General features: G+C 36.7%; 1 protein-coding gene and 1 long non-coding RNA gene across 2 annotated transcripts; one reads left to right on the top strand and one right to left on the bottom strand.

The window, feature by feature from the left end:
- Nucleotides 1-3,231: 3,231 nt before the first annotated feature.
- On the bottom strand, nucleotides 3,232-6,622 carry LOC110873342. Its single transcript, XR_002555074.2, has 4 exons — nucleotides 6,333-6,622; nucleotides 4,239-4,331; nucleotides 3,892-4,033; nucleotides 3,232-3,627 (listed from the first exon to the last, which is right to left on the bottom strand). It is a non-coding gene; the product is annotated as an uncharacterized LOC110873342 (long non-coding RNA).
- An 8,442-nt stretch (nucleotides 6,623-15,064) lies between these two features.
- On the top strand, nucleotides 15,065-20,832 carry LOC110873341 (calcium-transporting ATPase 4, endoplasmic reticulum-type). The gene is made up of 8 exons (XM_022122266.2): nucleotides 15,065-16,521; nucleotides 16,839-16,893; nucleotides 16,993-17,114; nucleotides 17,495-17,776; nucleotides 18,111-18,488; nucleotides 18,615-18,724; nucleotides 19,380-19,608; nucleotides 20,048-20,832. The coding sequence occupies exons 1-8, from the start codon at nucleotides 15,133-15,135 to the stop codon at nucleotides 20,624-20,626; spliced, it is 3,144 nt and encodes a 1,047-aa protein (XP_021977958.1). The 5' UTR covers nucleotides 15,065-15,132; the 3' UTR covers nucleotides 20,627-20,832.
- Nucleotides 20,833-21,479: the final 647 nt, after the last annotated feature.

Genomic DNA, 21,479 nt, shown 5'->3' with positions numbered 1-21,479 from the left:
TTATTTGGCTAATAAAACCTATGTATTCGCTGGCATTTTTATGCTGACTGTTTTCGCATATGTTTCAGGTTTTCGACTGTTCAAGCGTGCAACGCATAGGACTGCATACGGGCATTAGACTTCTAAAAAGAACAATTACATGTATTCTTTGTTTGTAAAACGATGTTAATGAAATTGAAACAATTTAGTACCAGTAGTTGTGAGCAATTTGTAACGTGACTCCCTGATATTTCCGCCTCGTGTTGTTATATTACGCGATTGGGGTGTTACATAGTGTGTTCGATGTGATTTAGTATAAATAACGTATGTAACACCCAAAAGTGCATAAAGCAAAAAGGGGTTCAGTATACTCACAGCGATTGATGGATTGAAGGGAGCGCTAGAGAGTGAGATTAGCCTGATCTGAATGATACCATAAACGATAAGCGGCGCGTAAAACGATACAAAGTGTCAGTGGGTCGAACAGCAATCCGATCGGGTGGCCGGTCGATCGGTTGACAATCCGTTCGGGTGGTCACTCGATTGGATAGTCACCTCGTTTGGGATGGATGTGTTTGTGTATGATGGCTTGTCTTTTGAAGTTTTCGTTGTAGCATTTTGAAAATGGAGAAGTATCTCTACCTTTCACGTCGGTCGATCGGACGGCAGTCCGATCGGACAACAATCCAATTGGCGAGGCTTCTCAGGTTTGAGAACAAATTCACAGCAGGACGGTCACTCGATCGGATGGCTATTCGATCGGGTGGCAATCCGTTCGGAGTGAACATGTTGAAAATTGTTAAGTCTCTAAACGTCACACAATCGGACGGCTACTCGATCGGATGGCAATCCGATCGGGTGGTAGTCCGTTTCAGCGTTCAGATCCTTCAATAAATTGAGAAAATGGTTTAAGTGTAGAACCAAGTGCAGCCCGATCGGAAAGCCGGTCGATCGGGTGGCAATCCGATCGAACGGACTTGTACAACGGAACCCCTATCTCGTCCCAAGTGAGCTGACCGGACACGAATCACCCTGGTCTGAACAGTTCCCGGTTCTAGTTGGTTGTTCATATTCAAACCTGAAATCAACATCTCGTGGATAGAATCTAGATCTTGAACCAACGCATCGACATGAAAGTGTAGAAGGTTAGAACAGGCTCCGATTCTATCGGTTTTGAGTGCATTGAGTGTAAAAGAGTTGAAAGAAAGTTGGAAAACCATCTTTCAATCCTTTTCACCATGAATATGTTCAGATCTATGAAAGATCTTTGTTTATTTGTGTGGAAATCGTTCAGATCTAAGTTGTTCTTGGTGGTTTGAAGCCAAAACATGAAGTTCATAGGAACACCATGATGACATCATCCTAGAACACCTCAAATCTAGTGATTTCTCGGTTAAAAGTTAAGATTCAAAAGATAGAAAGGTGTAGGAGTGCGTGTAGATTAAGAAAGTACAAGATTTAGGTTGAAAACTTACAAGAATCGCGAGAAATCTGAAGAAAGTGGGCAAAAGCGCTGGTCGGACGAGAGGTGCAGAAAAAGGTAAGTTTGTGACGTTGACAGAGGTGCATAAAAGGAAAGGGGAGGAGAGGGCTGGTCGATCGGGGGGTAACCCGATCGGGTGACTACTCGATCGAGTGGCACCTCGATCGAGTGGCAACTCGATCGGTTGGCCACTCGATTGGAGTGAACGGCGCGATGGGTTTTGCGATTTCGATTCGATTGCTGAGCGTTGCGATGTGATAGAGTTTCCTATTCAAATTACTTTTAATCCCAACTACTATATCAACATACAATCATCCTTATTTAACATTCGTTTAGCGTTTGCGATTCGACTGCGATTGAGTTTCAATTGCGTTTTGATTAATCACCCCACATAAACATAATTAAACATGCACAAGTAACACATAAGGCATACACACACATAGAATAATATCCGGAATGCGTAATTCGAGTTGCGAGTGCGATTGCGATCAGCGATAAAGCGATAAAACATGCGATAAATATCGAATAGACCTTGATTATTAATAAGTACTCCACATAATACAACTAACATAAAGCATAAAAGACTATATACAAGTCAAAGAAGTCAAAACAGGATTTAAGCAAGGAGTGACAGATCGCAATCAGCAATCTTGTCTCCCTTTGACTTCAATCTTGACTTTGACTTTGACTTTCGAAACACGGGGTGTTACAACCACAACTAGCTTTGTAACACTAAAACAATGCTTCTAGTGAAAATTTGGTATTTCGGGTATTGTCCGGTTGTTCGGTTGGTTACCGGTTCGTTAAAGTGCTAAATTGCGCAGTTTAGTGTGCTTTATGTAGTCTTTTATGACAGTTTTGATTCCCGACACTTAGGAAGGTATTCTGGACCATTAAACCACTTTTCTGCATTATATTTAGATGTTAAAAGCTGATTTATTGCTGAATTTGTTTATTTTCTGCAGAATTCTGCAGTTTCAGTGTGTTTCTGGCACTTTCCGGTACCTATGTCTTCACTAGGAAGGCAGTTTTGTAATCCCTACTTTCCTACACACTATCTTAGTGTATCACTTGGTTCTGGGGCTCATTCTGTGTCTTAATATCACGTCTGTCTAAGTACTGAACTCCCGTCAGTGCTTCTAGTTTGTCTGATAACTGTGCTAACTTTGTTTTGTGCATTAATAGAACTATATTGTGTTGCATGTAGTGATGATAAAAGTCTTGCAACATGAAATGCCATTGTAAATAACAGTAATCAGAATTTCATTCGTCCTGTAAACTAAATCATGCACGGTTATTAAAGCACAGATCACTATTTAATTATTGTACGGAATGCATGGAAAAATGACAGTTGTCACAATAAATTAGTTGGTGCATAGATAGGTTTAATATTTATATATCTTTAGTATATAATAATAAATAATAGATTGACAATGATAATTAAATTGCAAGTCTAAATAAGTAAATAACAAAAATTAAAGGAGTTAGTACTTTTATATATTTTTAGTATGTAATAATAACTAGGTTTATATCCGCCCGCGCGTTGCGGCGGGAAAACCGTATGTACAAAAAGCGTTCGATAAACCACATCCGACATCGTTTGGTATTGCTGAAGAAAAAAACATGCAGCTATGCTTGAGTTGTTCACATTGTTTAAGTTTATTGGATATCTTATTCATAATTAATTTAAAAAAAAATCTGGTCTCATGCTTTGGACCTATAAGTTTGCGCAATAAAAAATAAAGCAAAGCGCCAAACACACTTACAGAGACGGTAAAATTGTGCTTTTAACACCATTTTTTTGGTCATTTGAAACAACATAAGAATTGGACCACTTTAGTAAAAGGAAATGAGTTGTTGATTGATTCTACAAACATATGATCCCCTCAAAACTCCCTTTCTTCCTTACAAAACATCCTAAAACAACAATAAAGAATACCTCTTGCTCCTCGATGTCGGCGTGCACGCCTTTGTTTCCTCAGCATTCGTCGAACGACAAACGACTCTATGATGTATCCAAACGCCTGTTATCACTATCTTTGTCCTTGCTAGAAAACATCTTGATAAATATTGGTTTTGATATCACCGCCCCTTCGCTTTATTGTATTTTCGCCATCTTTCTCCACCTCTCTTTTCAATGCCTTGAGCTCCTCACCTGTAGCAAACTTTAACAATGAAGTATTCAGTTCGTTTGCGATTTCAGCAAGGTAACCATTGATGATCTTGGACACGCTGACTTTCGCATCTGTGTCAACAGGCGTGACTTCCAAGAACTCATTGTGTCACCAAACCAATTCATGTAATACATATATTACTCAACATAGCTAACAATTTTCATATGAGCATTATTACACATACATAACACACACCAAAATCAGCGGCAATTCTATAAATCAATCAAACTAATAGAAAAAACCAAAGAAATGTACCATTTGTTCAGGTGGAGTAATTGTGCTTTGACCTGGAATGCATAATTCCCAGCAGCAACAACAGAAGTGGTTATCACCTCTGGTACTATTTTAAAGAAATCGGATCCAATAATCTTCATTAATTTCTCTCTTAACGAAGCATCTGTAAAGATAAAGAGCCAGTAAGTATCAAGTCACTTACAAAGCCCGAGTAATTGGTCAAATTATAATTCATTCTTACAGTAGAATTCAAATCAATAAGTTTTTCAGAATCGGCAAGCTACAACGCATTCTGATGCAACTATTTTTTCATTAAAAACTAATAATTTGTCATTTTTTTATTGAAGAGATGTAATAAATTTTAGTACCTGGCAGGTGATGTACTCTTCTATCGGGGCACGTTTTTTAAAGCCACGTGTATACCTTATGTCAGTCACACTTGCCACATGTCTGCAACGTGTCTACACTACTGTAGAATTAGAATTATATAACAAATCCTATTTCAGAAAGCAAAAAAGAAGATAAAAAAGCATATGAAAATCCTATTTCCCTTCATAGTTTCGTCACCACTACGCTGTAATCAGATCTACTGTTACAAATAAGGCAATTTAGAAAGCAAAAAGGATATCAAAAAGCATATAATGAATCATATCGCTCTTCTCGAAAACATGATAACCAAATCAAGACCGGCCGAACCAAATGGTTAAACCGAGATTGTTGTTGATTCAGTTATCAGCTAACGACCCAGGCGGCCTCTAATCTAAACAAAGCGGTGAAAAGTAAAATAAAACCGATGCAAAACCACGCATGCATTACACATGTCGATTGCTCAGTTTCAAACTGACAATGAACAAACTGGCCCGTTTTTAAAACATTGGTCATAACATTGTATTCATAGAATCTCAACTGCATAAGTATATATTACTCTTGTAATCCAATGAAATCATTTGGGCCCTACCTATGAGAGTAATTGAGTTCAAGAGCAACGGTTTCAATATTATTTTATGACATGTAATTGATGCCATGGTAGTCTTCGGCATTAGCATGTTACCAGCTTCACAAGATTTCTCATCGCTTTCACTTGTAATGTATATACTTGTAGTATAATTGACCCGCATGTGTAAAGTGGGTTCTCGGTCCCTTCCACTCTTGGTTTTAAAAAGCGAGAGGCGCACAAAAGCGACGAGGTCTAAAATTGAGGCGTGAAGCGCAAAGCGCAAAAGCGGTGGGCTTTTAGTACTCGAGGCGCAAGATGTTTATATAATTTTTTTATATATCCCATACATATCCCATAGATTTTTAGCTTCCTTTAACCAAGATATAGCTATAAGTAAGGCTTTTATCCCATTTTCATAACATGTACAAGTCAAAAAACCCAAGGTACAACATTTTTATGCAGTAAAACGCCAAAGTTACATGAGGCGCGCCTCAGGCCAAAAAGCCCACAAAAAAACATCAAAAAATGCGCCTTTTGGTCGCTTCCTGTAATTACACAAGGCGAGAAGCAAAAAAGCCCCAGGCCCTACGCCTTGTTGCGCCTTGCGCCCTGACTCATTATTTTGAGTTAGCAAATATAACTAATCCAAATTCAATTTATATCAAAGGAAAAATATTTTTCAAAGGATATAAAACAATTTCTCTACATTGTTATGTAGATACAGGGGCAAGTCTTTGTTTGGCAAGCAAACATGTAATTCCTGATGATCTATGGGAAAATGCTCCCAAAGATATTAAGGCAATTATTGCCAACAGCCTAGGGCGCACTTTTTAAAACCAAGCTTCCACCTGTCAATCTTTTTCATTCATGTATATGTTGATACTTGATAGCAATCTCAAATATGGTTATCTTTAACAATTAAGAATCTTCTATCTTAAATGAGAATACATGCTCACTGGGTAAAGATCCTACTGATCATAATTTTTTTTCCCAGTAGTAGTAACTTTGCTAGTTTTTAAGCATTACTTCAACTTTTATGGGCCCAATGAGTGATGTAGTTGGTTTCAGATTTACAGTTTCTTCTTGTAAGGCTTTATATTTAGAAACCTTGTCGAGTTTGAATGGCATATTTTTACAAATAACTTAGACACCAGAACATATCAATTATTCAAACCCAAAAGTCACCCTATAGTAGCAATGTTTTAAGCTTAATTGATACATACAACTTAGAGAGAACACCCAAAAGCATATTACAACCACACCATCAACAATGAGAAGACCAAGTTGAAAAAAAAAAAGATAGACAAACTATCAAACACCTGGCGTGCAGAATTTAAACAACCCTAAAAACATGGTTAAAGACCACCCAATCTCAAAAATCATCATTCTAATTTACTGTGGAGGAAAACCAAATCACTAATGAACACAACACATTATAGATAGTAAATACACATGCAATCAATCTAAACCAAACAATTCACCTAGAATTAGCCCAAAACATTTAGCTCTAAAGAAAAGATAATACCTAGGGTTTTCAGCATACACTACGAACGGACGTAGCCGGAAACAACCGTCGTCGGCACCTCACCGAAACCCTAGCGAGGGTGGTGGCTGAGTAAACCGTCGTGTTGATCTGAGAGGGTTGCGGCGGTAAGGCGATGACTGGTGAGAGAAAAAGAAGAGACGTTGATGAGATATGCCCCTCTTTTGGAACACGTGGTTGAAGATTGCTGATGAGGCCATCACCCCCAAAAGAGCCCAATAACTCCTCTCCACCACACTTTCGTCCATTGAATAGGTGCCAGACACCAGTTTGGCACTATTCATTTTGTTTCTCTTTTATCATATATAGATAAATTAAAAAATTGGTAATAATGATCTAATTGTAGGACTAAATAAGTAAATGACAAAATTAAAAGAGTTAGTAGTTTTATATATTTTTAATATGTAATAATAATTAATGAATTGGTAATAATGACGTAGTTGTAAGACTATATAATTAAATGGAAAAAATCAAAAGAGTTAATAGTATGATTAGAAGAGCTAGTAGTTAATAGAATGATTAAAAGAGTTAGTATGAGTTAGTAATGTTAGACATGATAATAATATGTTAGTTAATAATATTATGTAGGTTAGGCATGAATAATAATAATAATAATAATAATAATAATAATAATAATAATAATAATAATAAGTTAGATAATATAAGAGTAATTAGTAATGGGTTAGTAATATAATGACCATGATCATGTTATAGAGGTAGGATAAATGTTATCCATTGTCCCCCTTTGTTACACCAAGAATCATCTAACTTAGGTGATAATCTTGGTTGGTCATGTATAATGAAAGATTAAAAGTTACAAAATAAAACCCAAGATTGGTCCTTATTTTGATGATGCACCACCTTTGTTCACCATGGTGAATATTGGGTGACATTCAATGGAGGTTTTTCCAATGTGAGTGAAGTATGGAAAACAAAAGAAAAACAAGGAAGAAGGTGAAAGGAGATGAGTCTCACTTTCAAAAGTAGGAGAATTCTTGAGAAGATGCAAAAGAAAAAAAAAAAGATAGTGGAATGAGTGTGGTATTTATAGGTGATAGATTAGGGTTAGAAGTGGTGGAAAAGATGGAAACTTGGAGAAAATTGGCCCATTAATATATTTTTTTTGTTATTTTTGGCCCCCCGAGATTGTTTTTTCTATTCATTTCTCTTTTATTATTTGTATAAATTTAAGTTTCTAACATAATGTATAAGAACAATATAACACAATAGTTGGTTGATTGTGTCTCGAATATCGAATTTACATAACGTAAGTCGGTTTTTGAATGATTTAAACGTGTCTTGATAATTACATAAGTAACACATATATTTGTTTGAACAATTATTAAAATAAAATAAATTCCATTATAATCATAAGTCTCGGATTAAAATCACTGGATACTAAATACACGAAAACGATGAATGTTACAAAATATCTGTCTCATATGCATTTTGTGATGGAAGGAGACAAAATGTTTTTTTAGATAATATTTAAATTGTTATAAACCAGACATTTTAGGCCCAACCCATTACTTATGGGCTTTAGGGTTTCTAGCTATATTTATCTCTATATATTGTAATGTTGAATATTGTCAAGAATTGAATAAAGTTTATCCCTATTTCACTTTGGTTTTTATCACGTTATCAGCACGAGACTCTAACCAACTGAGATTTATCGAAAATCTGAGATCAATCACAAGAATTTGTAGTTGTTTCCGTCGCCAGTCAACAACACATATTCATCACTCTGTTTCTGTTTTGTGATTCTGAACATCTTCTGCTCATACATCCAGGTACACGTCATCATAATTTTCAATGTGTTTTCCAAGTTTTTATACCGTAAATATCCAAAAGATGCAAATAAATTGAGGTTTTACAAACCGGTAATCGGTAAAGGATTTTTTTTTTTCATATATTGCAACATTCTTTTTCACATACAAACAGAAAGAGACAGAAAGGATACTAACATTTTTTTAAGATGATTTTCGAATTAAATTATAAATCTAATCCTTTGGAACAAAAGACTTACGTTTTTTCGATATGGGTTTTTCGAATACCCAGAACATGTGTTTTTTTTCTTTCAACCACAACTGTCATTCTGGACTTTAGAACAAAATTGGTATAAGTTTTTCCTTTGATCCGTTCTTACCAATACAAATTTAGACTAACAAGTGGTCACTGCCGCCATAAACAACACAACTGAAAAGTAAAAACCAACATCCCATGATACATAAAACTTCTGACCTGAAAATCTCTCTCCGGCGATTATCCTCAACCGCCAACTGTTAAAATAAAATCAAAGACGACAGTGCGGAAGAGAACGGTTTACCGGCGGCGTGGTTCGGAACGGTTTAAAGGCGGTGTTTTCCCTCGATGACGGAGTCGCCGGAAATCCGGTGGTTCGGAACGGTGTTTTCCCCCGATATAGCAGTGTTTTCCCCCGATGACGGAGTCGCCGGAAATCCGGTGGTTCGGAACGGTTTAACGGCGGTTGCGGTTCCTCCGATCTCCGACTGTGATGACAGTTTTTTATAGAGGGCGATAAAGCATAAAATAGAATCGTCGGAGTCACCCGGCGGTTGATGTAACATCAATATTTTTTTCATTCCTCTTAATTATAGAATAGGGAACAGCTGTACTATAACATATAATATTGCATAAATATACTACCTCCGTCCCACTAAAAGTGTCCTATTTTGAATTTTCAAAGTCTTTATTTATAAACTTTGACCTTAATTATATATTTTTGTGTTATATAAAACTTGATGAAAATTAACCCGATAAAAACACTTGTAAATGACACTCAAATCATATAACTTTCATCAAGTATTATCTAACACAAATAAAATTATTTAGGGTCAAAGTTTATAAATAAAGACTTTGAAAATTCAAAATAGGACACTTTTAGTGGGACGGAGGAAGTAATTTATATTTAATATAATATAACAAATGGAATACAGCTGTTGACGTAAATTTAATATATTTTAATAATTCCTTTTCAAGCAATACAGATTAATATCCTCTATATTTCAAGAAAAGATTCCATAATGCATATTATAATTTGGTGTATATCATGATTCACGACATCAAATTTTTATAATTCACATATATTTTAGGCAATATTCTAATTAAATTATCAAAACACAATTTACAATAGGAAATCATACAAGAGTTTCTAATTTCCTACTCTATTATTAAAACGACGTAAATTTAGAACCTGCAGTTCTAGCAAAAGAGACCCCGAAGTTCTCATGCAATATACATTTCATTTGAAGACTTGTTTTCAAAATGCCTTATTCTTTCATTTGTAGAAAATATGTCGAACTTATCAAAGCTTGAATTCACCGCACTTGACATCTCGGGCTATAACTACCTCCCGTGGACTCTTGATGCTAAAATCCATTTGACGGCAAATAATTTGGGGGAGACAATTAATGTTGATAATCAGACCTCACCTCAAAATAAAACGAAAGCTATGATATTCCTTCGCCATCATCTTCACGAAGATCTAAAGCGGGAATATCTAACTGTTGAGTACCCTCTTGAATTATGGACAAACATCAAAGAACGTTTTGACCACCAGAAGTTGGTCTTACTCCCCAAAGCTCGCTATGAATGACTTCATTTACGACTATAGGATTTTAAGACCGTCAGTGAGTATAATTCTGCTCTGTTCCGCTTTTTCTCTGAACTTAAATTATGTGGTGAGAAAATTACTGATGAAGACATGCTTGAAAAAACTTTCTCAACGTTCCATGCCTCAAATATGCTCCTGTCGCAGCATTACAGGGAACGTTAATTTACTAAGTATTCTGAATTGATATCATGTCTTCTGGTCGCGGAGCAAAACAACAAGCTCCTATTACAAAATCATCAATCGTGACCTGCCGGTGCAAGCCCATTCCCTGAAGTGAATGTGGCCAATTATCAAAGCGGACGAGGTAGAGGTAGAGGTAGAGGCCGCGGCCCCAGCAGAGGTCGTGGTCGTGGTCAAGGACGGGAATATACACGGCATTGAGAGTCCCAGAACACTACAAAATAGCGGTGGTGAATCGAGTCGACATAATACGGGGCAACCTTCAAAAGGGAAAAATAGTGGGAACCAAAGCAACACTTGTTATAAATGTGGGATGTCAAATCATTGGTCCCGCACATGTCGCACCCCTAAACACCTCATTGAGGCATCTCAACGCATAATGAAAAAAAAAGAATGCTGAAACTAATCTGATTGAAGATAATGTACCTTTTATGCTTTACTTTTCATACTGTGACCTTTGTATTTTGAAACTCTTGCAATGTTTCATTTTACTTCTTTGCATTAACTTTTATTTATTTTTATTTCCTGAAGAAATATGTATACTAGCTCCAGTAGAGCTATTATTGGTGATGAATGTCTGGTAGATAGCGGTAGTACTAACACTATTCTCAAAGATATGAAATTTTTCTCTGAGTTGTCTCCTGCAGAGACACCGATTAGTACTATATCTGGTGTCAGTAACCTTATCGAAGGCTCCGGCAGAGCACACATAACATTATCTTCGGGTACCAAATTAACTATTGATAATGCATTATATTCTAGTAAATCCAGAAGAAATTTACTTAGCTTTAAAGATATTCGAAAAAACGGTTATCATCTAAAAACAATATCTGAAAATGGTATTGAATATCTTCAAATTACTTCCAGCAAAAATGGCAAAGATACAATTGTTGAACAATTAGAAGCCTTATCCTCTGGGTTATATTGTACTAATATCAATCCTATCGAATCATACATGGTGAGTAACCAAAAGCTGTTAGATAAAGACACATTCAATATATGGCATGACCGTCTAGGTCACCCTGGTAACATAATGATGAGACGAATAATCAAAAGTGCAACCGGGCACCCTCTCAAAAACTTAAAAGTTATGCTACCACAAGACTTATTATGTGCAGCATGCTCTCTGGGCAAACTTATAACTCGGCCCTCACAATCTAAATTGATACATGAAACCCCCTCATTTTTGGAAAGAATCCAAGGGGATATTTGTGGGCCTATTCATCCTCCGTGTGGACCATTCCGCTATTTTTTGGTTTTAATAGACGCATCCTCCAGGTGGTCACATGTGAGCCTTTTAGCTACTCAAAATGTAGCATTTGCCCGACTTTTAGCTCAAATCACACAATTGAGAGCCAATTTCCCCGACAATCAAATTAAAAACATCCGGATGGATAATGCGGGAGAGTTCACATCTCAAGCTTTTAATGACTATTGTATGTCAATTGGGGTCAATGTTGAACATTCAGTACCTCATGTTCACACACAAAACGGTTTAGTTGAATCTCTGATCAAACGATTACAAATAATCGCTAGACCACTCTTAATGAGATGTAAATTACAATCTTCTGCATGGGGTCATGCTATTTTGCATGCCGCTGCACTGATTAGATTAAGACCAACTGCTGATCACGAATACTCCCCATTGCAACTGGTCTCCGGACGAGAACCAAGTTTGTCCCACCTTAGAATTTTTGGTTGTGCGGTATATGTACCAATGCCGCCACCACAACGTACTACAATGGGACCCCAAAGAAGACTGGGTATCTATATTGGTTTTAACTCCCCGTCCATAATTAAATATTTAGAACCAATGACGGGAGACATGTTTACAGCACGGTATGCTGACTGTCATTTTGATGAAACAATGTTCCCAGTCTTAGGGGGAGATAAGGACAAAGAAAGACTGGTAACACAAGAAATAACGTTGAATGCATCATCGCTATCAAATCTCGACCCCCGAAGTGGTCAATGTGAATATGAAGTCCAAAAGATCGTACATTTGCAAAGAATAGCGAATGAATTACCGGATGCATTCACAGACACAAATAGAGTGACAAAGTCACATGTACCAGCATCAAATGCACCTGCTCGAATAGAAGTAATCCCAGAAGCGATTACTATACAACGAAAGCGTGGGAGACCAATCGGTTCCAAAGACAAAAACCCACGGAAACGAAAAGAGCGAAGTAACGCAGTTGGTGAAAACTCACAAAAGGTTATAAATGAAACCCCGGTAGAGGTAAATGTCCCAGAAGAGACAACTATGAATCCAGAGGAAAATGAAGTTTCAGAAGAAACACCGGTACCGAATGAAAATGAGATCTCTATTAATTATGTACAAGATAGTACAATGTGGAACCTGAATAAAACACGTGTTGATGATATATTCGCATATGCTATAGCAACGGATGTAATCAATGAAAATGATTACGTACCTAAAACTTTAGAAGAGTGCATGCACAGAAATGATTGGCCAAGATGGCAAGAAGCCATAAACGCCGAATTGAATTCGCTCGAAAAGCGACATGTTTTCGGACCTGTAGTCCGAACGCCCATAGACGTCAAACCAGTAGGTTATAAATGGGTGTTTGCAATAAAGAGAAATGAAAAAAATGAGATTGTACGATATAAGGCTCGACTTGTAGCACAAGGGTTTTCCCAAATCCCAGGAGTTGATTATGAGGAAACGTATTCCCCTGTAGTGGATGCGATAACTCTTAGGTTCCTAATCGGCCTCACAATCTCTGAAGGACTTCATATGAGACTAATGGATGTCGTCACCGCATACTTATACGGGACACTTGAAAATGACATCTACATGAAAATCCCTAAAGGATTAAAATTGCCTGAAGCATTAAAATCAACACCTCGAGATATGTGTTCTATAAAGCTCCAGAGATCTTTATATGGTCTCAAACAATCTGGTCGTATGTGGTACAATCGACTTAGTGAATATCTCGAAAAGGAAGGATACAAGTCTGATGTAATCAGTCCATGTGTCTTTATAAAACGATCACTCTCAAATTTCACTATAATAGCAGTCTATGTTGATGATATCAACATCATCGGATCTCCTGAAGAGATAGAGAAAGCTGCTCAGTTGCTAAAGAAAGAATTTGAGATGAAAGACCTTGGTATGACAAAAGTATGCATTGGACTACAATTTGAGTATCTGTGCAATGGCACATTTGTCCATCAATCAAACTACATCCAGAAGATGTTAGTACGTTTCAATATGGATAAAGCACATCCGTTTAGTGTACCTATGGTTGTCCGACCGCTAGATCCACACAAGGATCCTTATCGCCCTCAAGAAGAAGGCGAAGATGTACTTGGTCCAGAAGTACCGTACTTAAGCGCGATCGGTGCCCTTATGTATCTCGCAAATAACACAAGACCTGACATTGCATTTGCGGTACATGTACTAGCGAGATACAACTCGAACCCAACACGTAGACACTGGAATGGTGTAAAACATATATTCCGGTATATTTGCGGGACACAAGACTTAGGTTTTTCTATCAGAAAGATCAAAAGTCCCAGCTTGTTGGGTATGCTGATGCTGGATATCTATCAGATCCTCACAAAGCAAAATCTCAGACAGGTTATGTATTCACATATGGTGGCACAGCAATTTCTTGGAAGTCAACTAAGCAAACACTTACAGCAACATCATCAAATCATGCCGAATTAATAGCACTATATGATGCTGGTAGAGAATGTGTGTGGTTGAGATCAATGATTAATCACATACAAGAAGCATGCGGATTAGAACAGATCAAGAAGGAGCCAACGATTATTTATGAAGACAATGCTGCTTGCATAGCTCAGATCAGAGAAGGTTACATCAAGGGTGATCGAACAAAGCACATCTCACCAAAGTTTTTCTCAACATATGACTTGCAAAAAGAAAGGGAAATTGATGTTCGCCAGATCAAGTCAAATGAAAATTTAGCTGACCTGTTCACGAAATCTTTACCTAGAAGCAGTTTCGAGCAGCTATCACACAAGATCGGTCTTCGTAGATTAAAAGATGTTTGTTGAATTCAGGGGGAGAATTATACACGCTGTACTCTTTTTCCCTTAACTAAGTTTTGTCCCACTGGGTTTTCTTAGTAAGGTTTTTAATGAGGCAGCATAGCTGATCCAGTAGTATCAGTTTATTTATTCAGGTCCTGAAGTACCTATTTAACATCATCCTGAAGTATGTTGTTAAACTGTGTTTAATTCTAAATGTCTGAGGGGGAGTGTTATAAACCAGAGGCCCAACCCATTACTTATGGGCTTTAGGGTTTCTAGCTATATTTATCTCTATATATTGTAATGTTGAATATTATCAAGAATTGAATAAAGTTTATTCCTATTTCACTTTGGTTTTTATCATAAATCACATTATAGTTTTTACCCATCAAGAATCGTTGATTTAGGATCCTGACTTTTTATTCGTTTCAAAAGTTCAAAACATTTCATTAAATCAGATGACACCGAATACTTACTTATGATAAACAAAAATATATAAAATATATCACTTCTGAGATTTGGAAATATTTTTCATATCCTTCACCCGATCTCACTTTCAGACGTTCGAATATTGCTTCATTTTCAGGTAATCTGTAACGCATTTGATCGTCATCACATAATGCATTCATGTTTCTATAATATATCCGAATTTTTTATATATATATTGTTGATACACTGGTAATCTAATGCATGCACAGAGAATATGTTTCATAATAATTTAATTACAATACGTTTTTGTTAATATTTCGGTTAACGTAATTAGATCATTAGATTATATATCGTAACGTTGATTTATCGCGATTTTTGGCGTTTATTGGTTAAAAATTCATTGTGTTTTCTGTTTGATTACAGGTGAAATATTGGTGAAATTATATTATATATTAATAATTTCATTGATATTGTTTATATTGATGATTGATTGATAAAGGAGCCATAATATTAGGAATGAAAGACAGTAAAAGCAATTTGTCATCAAATGAACACATTGTTTATGCATCATGGGCAAAGGGTGTGGTGGAATGTGAAGAGAAGTATCAAGTGAAGAGAGAATACGGTTTATCCGACGATGAAGTTGCGAAACGGTTAAAGATTTATGGGAAGAATGAGTTCGAGAAACACGAAGGGCAGTCTATTCTACGACTGGTTTTGGATCAGTTTAACGACACGCTAGTCAAGATTTTGTTAGCTGCCGCTGTGATTTCTTTTGTTTTGGCGTGGTATGATGGAGACGAAGGCGAGGAAATGGAGGTTACCGCTTTTATCGAGCCTTTGGTTATTTTTTTGATACTGATTGTTAATGCAATGGTTGGTGTTTGGCAAGAAAGTAGCGCGGAGAAAGCGCTAGAAGCGCTTAAAGATATTCAATCGGAGCAAGCGACTGTGATACGTAATGGGAAAAAGGCGTCAATCGTTCCTGCGAAAGAACTTGTTCCGGGGGATATAGTGGAGCTTCGGGTGGGCGATAAAATCCCGGCTGATATGAGGGTTTTGCAGCTAGTTAGTTCCACGCTTCGGGTTGAACAAGGTTCGTTAACCGGAGAGAGTGAAGCGGTTAGTAAAAGTACAAAGTCGGTCGCGTTTGATTGCGATATTCAAGGGAAAAAGTGTATTGTGTTTTCCGGGACGACGGTTGTGAATGGGAATTGTGTGTGTTTGGTTACGGCTACGGGGATGGATACCGAGATAGGGAAAGTGCATTCTCAGATTCATGACGCGTCACAGTACGAAGAAGACACGCCGTTGAAGAAGAAATTGAATGAGTTTGGCGAAGTTTTAACGATGCTAATCGGGTGCATATGTGTACTGGTTTGGCTTATTAACTTGAAGTATTTTCTCGACTGGGAGTATGTTGACGGCTGGCCGAAGAACTACAAGTTTTCGTTCGAAAAATGCACGTATTATTTCAAAATCGCGGTTGCATTAGCAGTTGCCGCAATTCCAGAAGGTTTACCAGCTGTAATTACCACTTGTTTGGCCCTTGGGACACGTAAAATGGCGCAAAAGAACGCTCTTGTTAGAAAACTACCAAGCGTTGAGACGCTTGGGTGTACAACCGTTATCTGTTCGGATAAAACGGGTACTTTGACCACTAACAATATGGCTGTGACTAAACTTGTTGCTATGGGTCAAAAATCGAGTGTTCTTAGACCGTTTATTGTAGAAGGGACGAGTTATGATCCGTCCGATGGAAAAATCCAGCATTGGCCCGCTGGCAAAATGGACGTTAATCTTCAAACAATTGCGAAAATCGCTTCGTTGGCTAATGATGCTGGCATTGAACAATCTGAAAAAGGTTATGTTGCAATTGGGATGCCCACTGAAGCAGCATTGAAGGTATGGCTTATAACTTGAGTTTATTTTAGGGTAAATTGCATTTTACGTCCTTTAAAAATTTCAGGCGATGTCCTTTAACTAACCAAATTACAACGGATGTCCTTTATGTTTTAATTTCTTTACGGACTGTAATTTCGTTAGTTAAAGGACAGCGCTTGAAATTAGAACACCGCCTGTAAAGAAATTACAACATAAAGGACATCTGCTGTAATTTCGTTAGTTAAAGGACATCGCCTGAAATTTTGCTGAAACTTATAGGACGTAAAATTCAATTTACCCTTCATTTGTATGGTTTATTAACCGGCTTTTTATTTCAGGTTCTTGTTGAGAAAATGGGACTTCCTGCTGGAATGAATCCTGGTTCATCTACAGGTGAAAGTGACTTGTAGCCAATTCACTTTTTTTATCAGATATTTTTCTTTGTTATTTATAATTTTTAACATTTTTTTTTTGTATTTATGTAAAATGCAGGTTGTTCCGAGGCATGGAATAAACTTGAAGGAAGGATCGCCACCCTCGAGTTTGACCGCGATAGGAAATCTATGAGTGTCCTTGTTTCTTCTGACTCTGGAAAAAAGTCGCTACTTGTAAAGGTAAGCGCGTCTCATCATTTTTTTCAAACCGAATAGGCTGGACCGGTTTCAAAAATCAGATAGCGTTATAAATAATTTAAAATAAAATATGTAACTAATTTATCTTTTGGTGTGTATATGCAATGTTACCGAATTATTAGCCTTAAATAAACAAAATATGGAGCCTGAAGTAGAAATGAGATTTCGCAAGAAAAATATAAAAACAATTTGAAACTCGTCTGTTAAACCGGTAATCGGCTGAGTCAATACACAACCAGACCGGTTATGTAGTCGGTTCCAGTTTGGCGCGGTTATGAAGACAGTGCCTATCATTATATAACGTAATTGTTGACTCGTGAAGAGATTTGCATTGACTGAAGTTCTTCTATGCAATGTATCAGGGTGCAGTAGAAAATTTGTTGGAGAGAAGCTCATTCATCCAGTTGCTTGATGGGTCAACTGTTGCATTAGACCAAAAGGCAAAAGAAGTTATCTTAGAAAACCTTAATGCAATGTCGAAAGGTGCACTACGCGTTTTGGGCTTTGCATACAAAGAGGAGCCTGAACAGTTTAAGACGTATAATGGCAATGAATACCATCCTGCTCATAGTCTTCTACTTGATCCAGCTAATTACTCTTCTATTGAGAGTAACATGGTATTTGCTGGCATGGTTGGCCTTCATGTGAGTGGTTAAAACGGTTTTATAGTTGTTTTGATTTATTATCCGTTTAGAGCATACGTGACAACCTATTTTGCCCCGTACTATATTGACCCGTTACTAGGCGTGTTATTTTTTTAATTTTTTTTATTTATATACATTTATGCTCATTTAATATATTTATATTATAAATTTTATATATAACATAATATATACTATTTAATTATTTTTTTATTATAATTTTATATGTAATAGTTATTACATAAACATATATTTCATATAATAAATAAAAATTATACAAATGATAGGCTCGTATCAAAAAGTGTTCAACTCATCGTTAGCTAATCGATATGTGAAGGATCCACCTCGGAAAGAGGTTAGGCAAGCCATTGAAGACTGCAGAGCAGCCGGAATTCAAGTAATGGTAATAACAGGAGATAACAAGAACACAGCCGAAGCAATCTGTCGTGAAATAGGCGTGTTTGGAACAACCGAAGACATCAGATCCAAAAGCATAACAGGAAAAGATTTTATGGAACATAATGATCCAAAAGGCCACTTAACACAAAAGGGAGGCCTTCTGTTCTCTCGCGCTGAACCGCGCCACAAGCAAGAAATAGTCAGATTGCTTAAAGATATAGGTGAAGTTGTCGCAATGACAGGTGATGGTGTCAACGATGCACCTGCTTTGAAACTGGCTGATATTGGTATTGCAATGGGCATTGCTGGGACTGAGGTATTTTCGACGTTTGTTACTGTATACAATGTTAGTTAGTTAGTTAGTTAGTTAGTTAGTTAGTTCGGAAGTTAGTTAAGAATCAGATCGAAATAACGAGATTGATTCGACTTTTTTTTTCTACAGGTTGCGAAACAAGCTTCTGATATGGTGTTGGCAGATGATAATTTTAGTACAATTGTGGCTGCAGTTGGAGAAGGAAGATCTATTTATAACAACATGAAAGCCTTTATCAGGTTGGTTTATTTCCCTTCTCATATTTTTAAAATTTTTTTATTACACTTAACACTCACTATAGGGGTTGAAGGTCGAAACTAGTCGGACCTCCTAAACCGATGCAACTTGGCTGGTTCAGACGGTTCGAGAATTGGTTAGGTGTTTGACGGATTATTTGTCTGGTGAACAGTTGAAACTTGGAACCGGCTATGTAACCGAACTGGCCATTTAGCTTTTTGTTTGTATTTTTTTTCATATTTTAAATATGTAGTTAGGCATATGTAATATGTATTATATTAATAAAATAGTTTTGAAAAAAAAAACCATTTTATTCGGTTACTAGTCGTTCGCCAGGTAAACTGAACCGGTTCTTTAACTTTTATTACTTATTATTTTTTAGTTTTGTAATATACAGTTGTGTATATATCATATTAGTGAACCATATTTATTATTCCAAAATTTAACACATTTTGATAATTTTGAAAAAAAAATGGCTAGCAAAAACCGCTAAACCAACGTGTTCCTACCATGCAACCCAGCCTGTTTAATTTATCGTTTTTGTAGTTAGCGATGCAGCTCATAATTCTATCAAAATCGACTGAACCAGACCGTAGAAACACTCATTTTTTTTTAATATACAGATTAATTGGTGTTAAAAAAATATTTTGGACACAGGTATATGATATCTTCAAATATTGGTGAGGTTGCATGCATATTTTTGACTGCTGCTATGGGGATTCCAGAAGGTTTAATTCCGGTTCAGCTTCTTTGGGTCAATCTCGTGACTGATGGACCACCCGCGACTGCCTTGGGTTTTAACCCACCCGACAAATACATTATGAAAAAGCCCCCTCGTAGAAGCGATGATTCCTTGATTAATGCTTGGATTTTATTTCGCTATCTGGTACGCCTTTTAAATATGAAATTCTCATGACTCGTGTCAATTAATGTTTGTATAACCAGATGGGTCATCGACCTGACTGTCTCACTTGTCCACTGGTCGGACCGGTTATAAAAACTAGATAACATTATAAATAATTTAAATATTAATATAACAAAGCCTTAGATATACAAAATATGTTGTTTAAAGCAAAGTGTGAAACCTTAAATCTACAAATTATGTAGTTTTTATGAAAAAATATTTTTTTAGAACGAAACAAATATTGTTTATTGAAATTAGTAAATGAGATTTAAAAAATAATTTTAATCCGGCCATTAAAGAAATTAGTTTATTATTTATGCCAAAATCCTGGTCGCCACCCTTATAGTATTGTTAATCCTCCGGTCGCACCTTCAGAAAATAAATTTTGGGTCCTCCACTGATCATGTGAATTGTGATGCAGGTGATTGGAACTTATGTTGGAATCGCAACCGTTGGAATTTTCATCATCTGGTTCACTCGTGATTCGTTTTGTGGAATCGACCTCAGTGGAGACGGTCACAGCCTCGTGACCTACTACCAACTTTCACATTGGGATGAATGCAGATCTTGGAAGAGTTTCTCCGTGTCGCCTTTTACAGCTGGCACACACGTGTACAAATTCGATTCTGACCCGTGTGATTACTTTCGTGGCGGGAAAATAAAAGCCATGACCCTTTCATTATCGGTATTGGTAGCGATCGAGATGTTTAATTCCTTAAATGCCCTTTCGGAAGACGAGAGCTTGTTGACCATGCCACCTTGGGTCAACCCATGGTTACTTGTCGCAATGTCGGTATCTTTTGGGCTTCATTTTCTGATCTTATACGTTCCGTTCCTTGCTAAAATATTCGGGGTTGTTCCGTTAAGCATGAACGAGTGGCTTCTCGTGTTGGCGGTCGCCTTTCCCGTGATATTAATCGACGAAATCCTTAAGTTTGTGGGTAGGCGGAATAATGCGGCTCGATCGGTTTCGAGGTCTTCTAAGTACAAGTCAGAATAAGAGGATGGTTCATGAGTATCTCAATGGGTTAATTTTGAAAAAAAAAATATAGCATTTCTTTTTTAAGAGTAGGAGCCTTTTATTCAGTTTTTATAGTTTGAACTTTCATTTAAATAAACTAAAATAGGATTTGAGATATAACACATGTTTGGGCTTTGGCATTTGGGTAAGCCAAGACTAAAGCCAACCAAATAAAGTAGTCAAAAGGAGAGTTGGTTATATTTTGTTGTACTTGCATTTACATACTTTTCTATTTTTTTCTTCCAACATTATACAAACATAACAAGAAAAGCTTTTCAAGTCATAATATCTAAGCTGTTAATAAAATGGGTTATGTTTGGTTGATTTTTTTAACCTGTTTAATTAAAGAGATCGACCTATTAACACATATTTGACTCGTTGAACCCATAATTGCATAGTTAACACGTTTACAACTTGAATATTACCCATCAACCCATTTGACACGTTTAGATAAATGGTTAAGCGACATAGGTTCAGGTTACATGATTATACGTGTGTGCGAGTTAGGGTGGTGGTTTTTTTTACCAGAATCAAAACATAGATCGTGTTCGAGTTAGGACATTTCAACCTTTCAACCTGAAATCCATCGACTAGGTAACCTGATACAATTGACTCCCCTAGTCAAACATTTTTTTGTTGTTATTCCCCCTTTCATGTTGCTGATATTTAACTTTGAAGAAATGCCATTTGGCCAACTAATTTGCTTTAACCTTGGGTAAGTTGGTTTATGAAAGATGTAAATAAAATGATATGCTTTTCATATTTCTTTGTGTGACTAAATAGTCAAGCAAAAACTTAATTAATCTAGATAGTTAGGGTAAGTTGGGTATCA

Source organism: Helianthus annuus, chromosome 8 (assembly GCF_002127325.2).
Source record: "Helianthus annuus cultivar XRQ/B chromosome 8, HanXRQr2.0-SUNRISE, whole genome shotgun sequence".
Taxonomy (NCBI): Eukaryota; Viridiplantae; Streptophyta; class Magnoliopsida; order Asterales; family Asteraceae; genus Helianthus; species Helianthus annuus.
Note: the sequence above shows the minus strand (reverse complement) of the source record. Positions and strands in the feature narration are given on the sequence as shown.